We start from the raw sequence: 4,856 nt of genomic DNA on the forward strand, positions 1-4,856 counted from the left end.
AGAATGGCCCCTATAACTCATAGGTTTGAATACTTGGTCCCCGGTTGGTGGAATTGTTTGGGAAGGATTGGAAGGTGTGATCTCGTGGAGGATATATGTTACTGGGGGTTGAGCTTTGAGGCTTCAGAAGCCTACACCATCCCTAGTACTCTACCTCGTTTCCAAATGTGAGCTCTTCCTTCCATTATGCCTTGGCTACTCCATCATGGACACTACCCCTGTGTAACTGGGTAACAGCCCAATTCAAGACTTTCTTTTATAAGTCATCCTGGTCATGGTGTTTCTCACAGCAACGGAAAAGTAACTAAGGCAATAGCTTTTTAATTTTTTTCTCGATGTTATTTATTTTGTATGTGTGTATGTATGTGGGTATACACCATAGCACACATGTGGAAGTCTAAAAGACAAATCCATTCTCCTTCTCACCATGTGGGTCTTGGGGATCAAACTCAGATTGTCATGCTTGGTGACAACATGTTTACCTCCACTGAGCTATCTCAGCAGCCCAGCAGATAAGCGTGCTCAAATAAATTCTCGATGTACTGTGTGTGCAGAAAGTTCCCTTCAGAATGTTTTCTGTCATTCATTATGTATTCCCCAACTTTCCCAGTGCTGAGGTCTGGGAAAACAGGGCTCATTTCAATGGGATTCATGTAAAAAACGGCAGTGAGGAGCATTTAGTAATCCACTAATGTTGTACAGGAAACATAATAAGAACAAGTGCTAAGAAAAATGGTCATCAAAGTAACAGGTACGAAAAACAGGATTAGTTAAGAAAAGTTCAGGCTTCAGAAAGCGGTGTGCTTGAGCTGTTTTGAAAGAGAAGCTTTCTCACTGAGTCCCAACTAGAAAGGAATGACAGACAGAGACAGACAGAGAAGCACATTGTGGGTAAATGATCTTAAAGTTTGCATAAGCTAAAGATGATGTCATTGACTAGGAGCGTGCTTGACAGGGTCTTATGGTTTGGTAACTGGATGCTGCCACAGATTTCCAAATAGAGTAATTTAAAAAAGAAAGAAAGAGGGGCTGGGGATTTAGCTCAGTGGTAGAGCGCTTACCTAGGAAGCGCAAGGCCCTGGGTTCAGTCCCCAGCTCCGAAAAAAAAAAAGAACCAAAAAAAAAAAAGAAAAAGAAAGAAAGAAAGTGGGGAACAAGAGGCATGGGGTTCTTGAAAGAGGTTGAAAGTAGCATCTTTACTGATGGAGTGTAAAGTTGACAGGCCAGACGAGAAACCAGTCAAGTGAGGGCAGGGGAGGTGGCTAGGATACTCAGTCAGCTAGGAGAGAGAAGCTGAAGAACTCAATGGTAATGGCTAGAGTTAGTATCGATATTTCATATACTTGAAATTGCTAATAGATTGTATCATCGCAGAAAAAAGGAAGGTGACTGATCTCATGCATGTGTTAAGCTTGATTTGGATATATATCTTAATATCATACACAATTTTAAGCAAAAATAGCAACATCCAGTCAGTCACGATGGCAAATAGAGGTGGGAGGACAGGAGTTCATGCCATCCTTACTTACACAGCAAGGTCAAAAACAAAACAAAAAGATTCAATAAAAAGTACTAAGTCTTGGTGATAAGGATTTGGGTGAGAGAGAGTGAACCCACGTTGTAGGCAGCTGCCGAGAAAGGGGAGAAATTGAATCCAGCTGGAGGTTCCTATGAGGAAAGCAAATTTTGAATAATCAGTCTGGAAAACGAGAATAACCCTAGTGAGAAGGCCCAGGGGATGTAGACCGATGATAATGTGCAGTCTTGGAGATTCACAGTGACTTGCGGGTGGGAGGGCGGGTGGCTACCAAGAACAAGCCAGCAGTAAAGGCTGTGTCGGAGAAGGGAAACCTAAATATGAGAGGTGATCCAGAACCAAGACCTGGCCAGTCAGGAGATCAGACAGGGTCTGGTTCGAATCTCCCAGATCTCCCTGAGTACATCTTGAACTCTCCCAGAATCCTCAGAAGCTACCCAAGGCAGAAAAGATGTGCTCCTCCCATGAGTCCAACTTTGAGCCAATATCTTCAGAGAGAGAGGAGTAAGTTTCAAAACCCTGAGAACCAGATGTACAGACGCCTCCTCCAGCCATACTGGAATCCAGAACGTGGTTCACATCCGCCTCTAGAGGCAACTGAGGCTTCAGACACCTTGCTTCAGTCCCCGGAGCAGGACGATGGAGGAAATCTTCCCGCCTTGAGGATAAGGGCTGAAACGACTTCCCGCTCTGACGCCGGGACTTGGCCCGTCTGTTCTGGAACCACACCTGGGGAACAAGAGGGTTAAAAAAAAAAAAAAAACTGTTCAGCTGCTCTGGGTTGGGGTTTTAATTGTTCATTTGTTTGGGGGTTGACTGAGATAGCATCTCTAGGCAGTGCTGGTCTCAAACTCGTAGCCAAGGAGGACCTTGACCTTGAACTTGTGATTCTCCCTCCTCCATTCCCGCAGAGCTGGGGTTACAGGTTACGCCACCACAACCAGTTTATGTGGTGGTGAGGACGGAACCCAGGGTTTCATGCATGCTAGGCAAACACGCTACAAAGAGAGCTTCATCTCCAGACTGGCTTGGAGCGCTCCTGCCATAGCTTTGTTCACAACTAACAGTATGAATCCCAGTTATTATTAGCCATGGCTCTCTGCTCAGAGGCTGTAGCTTACAGAAAGCACTCGAGCTGATGGTTTGACATTCAGAGCTCCAGACCTTCTCGGCCATTCTCAGATCCAAAGCTGAAATGGTGCTTGGTTCTGTCTACCCTTGCTCAACTTGGTTTGTTTGTCTGCTTTTCATTTTACACATTTTTTTTTTTTTTGGTTCTTTTTTTCGGAGCTGGGGATCGAACCCAGGGCCTTGCGCTTCCTAGGCAAGCGCTCTACCACTGAGCTAAATCCCCAACCCCACATTTTTTTTTTTTAAAAGACAGAATCTCAGCTGTTTGGCAGTAACACACACCTTTAATACCAGCACTCAGGAGGCAGACCCAGGTGGATCTCTGTGAGTTTGAGGCCAGCCTGGTCTACAGAGCTAGTTCCCAGAGCAGTCAGTGGGGAAAGAGGGTGGGGAGAGAAGAGAGAGGCAGGGGAGAAGAAGTGACAGTTGAATAACCATCCTAAGTACAGGAAAAATAAACACTAAAAAGTCCACACTCTCCTGAGATTAAATGAAGCCTCCTACATAAAACTACATACACTTAGACACAGACTAACTGTCAAGAAGGCAAGCATCTAAACTGGGTGTGGGGGGGAATACACCTGTAATCCAAGTACACAGGAAACTAAGGCAGGAGGATTGTGAATTGAAGTCCAACCTGGACTACACAGCATGAACTCGTCTCAGACACACACACACACACACACACACACACACACACACACACACACACACACGGGGGGGGGAGGGGAGAGAGAGAGAGAGAGAGAGAGAGAGAGAGAGAGAGAGAGAGCAGCTTCTCCCAAGATTCTGATCCAAACGATCGACCTCAAACAATAAATTCACTTTGCACTTTTTTTTCAAAGTGACAAGTTCATTGCTTGTTTTGAAGGTATCTGGTGATCCAATCATCCTGCTCCGCTACTTAAAATCAAAGCCAAAGGAAGGCTGGTGAGTGAGCGCGCGCGCCCGTGTACACACACACACACACACACACACACACACACACACACACACACACACACACACACACACACACACACACACACACCTTTGTCTTGTTACTGGATGCTGGAAAAGAGCGCAGCTATTACCCCATCACCTTCCTCCTGGGACCTTTCCGTGGGTCCGCAAGCCTCTTAGCTTCCCAGATTACACGCTTCCAGGGCCGCGTTACCGGCATCCCTAGTTTGTAGTCCAGAACCACGAGGTTCAAATAGAGTAACTTTCCCCCACAGAATAAGTGACCCGACAAGCCCGTGACTCCCCAGCACCTCCACTCGAACGCGCACCTGCGACTGCGACTCACCTGGATCCTTGACTCGGGTAGCAGCGTGAGCGCAGCCAGACGCTCCCGCAAGTGGATGTCGGGGTACATGGTCTGTCGGAAGACGAGCTCCAGCAACTGCAGCTGCTCGGAGCTGAACGACGTGCGCTTGCGGCGCTGCGGCGCAGACGGGGCGGCCGAGCCTTTGGAGGGTCCGGGCGGATCCAGGCCGGTGGGAGTCTGCGCTGCGGGCCTGGGGCCCCGGCTTGGAAAGCATGGCGTGGCCGCTGGGGCGCGAGAGTCCGGGGGCGCCGGGGGTAGCCCAGTGGCTGGGCGCGCGGCCGGGAGCAGCTGTCCTCCGGGGTGCGCGGCCGGGAAGGTGGGGAAAGCGGCGCCCTCTGCGAACTGAAGCTGCTGGGACCCTGCTGCGGCCATCACTCCGGGACGTTTCCCGGGACCCCCGCGCGCCTGCAGTTATAGCGGCCAGGAGCCGGGGAGGGGGCGGCGGCTCCATCAAAGGCGTGGGTGCGGGGAAGCCGCGTCTCCTCGGGGTGCGAGCCCGCCCCAGCCCCGCCAGACGCCGCGGGAATAATCGCTTCCGCTGACCCGGGGACGGAGTGAGGGAGGCGCGAACTTGAGTCCGGGCCGCTCCGTCCCTTCCCCGCCCATCCGCCCGGACCACCAATCCACATACCCAGAACCGCTCTGCTCCGGTGGGGTCGTCCCAAGTGTGGGCCAGACTTAGACAGAACCCCCTCTTCTGGGTCAGAAGGCCTCTCAAGAGCGCTTGGATCTCGGGGGGGGGGGGGCTGGTTCTCAGGTCCCGCGCGCTGCGCCTGGCCCGTTGTCCGCCTGTCACCATCAAAGGCGCTATTTACCACCCCTGCTATGTGCTAGACCTTACTCCAGGTTGGTTAAACAGCCTAGTCCTGCCCTCGGCAA

General features: G+C 50.4%; 1 protein-coding gene across 2 annotated transcripts; it reads right to left on the reverse strand.

Annotated features, from left to right (window-relative positions):
- Nucleotides 1-339: 339 nt before the first annotated feature.
- On the reverse strand, nt 340-4,371 carry Mixl1 (Mix paired-like homeobox 1). 2 transcript variants are annotated; one of them, NM_001105979.1, is made up of 2 exons: nt 3,957-4,371; nt 340-2,266 (listed from the first exon to the last, which is right to left on the reverse strand). In NM_001105979.1, the coding sequence occupies exons 1-2, from the start codon at nt 4,347-4,349 to the stop codon at nt 1,964-1,966; spliced, it is 696 nt and encodes a 231-aa protein (NP_001099449.1). In that variant the 5' UTR covers nt 4,350-4,371; the 3' UTR covers nt 340-1,963. The 2 variants fall into 2 exon arrangements, with proteins under 2 accessions (NP_001099449.1, XP_063128236.1); XM_063272166.1 differs by having other exon boundaries at nt 1,174-2,308; nt 3,957-4,349.
- Nucleotides 4,372-4,856: the final 485 nt, after the last annotated feature.

Source organism: Rattus norvegicus, chromosome 13 (genome assembly GCF_036323735.1).
Source record: "Rattus norvegicus strain BN/NHsdMcwi chromosome 13, GRCr8, whole genome shotgun sequence".
Classification (NCBI taxonomy): Eukaryota; Metazoa; Chordata; class Mammalia; order Rodentia; family Muridae; genus Rattus; species Rattus norvegicus.

Coding starts and splice junctions, on each gene's coding strand:
- Mixl1 (XM_063272166.1), bottom strand. CDS start 4,349: ATGGCCGCAGCAGGGTCCCAGCAGCTTCAGTTCGCAGAGGGCGCCGCT. Junction 2,309..3,956: donor TACCCGAGTCAAGGATCCAG/GTGAGTCGCAGT, acceptor AACCCAGAGCAG/CTGAACAGTTTTTTTTTTTT.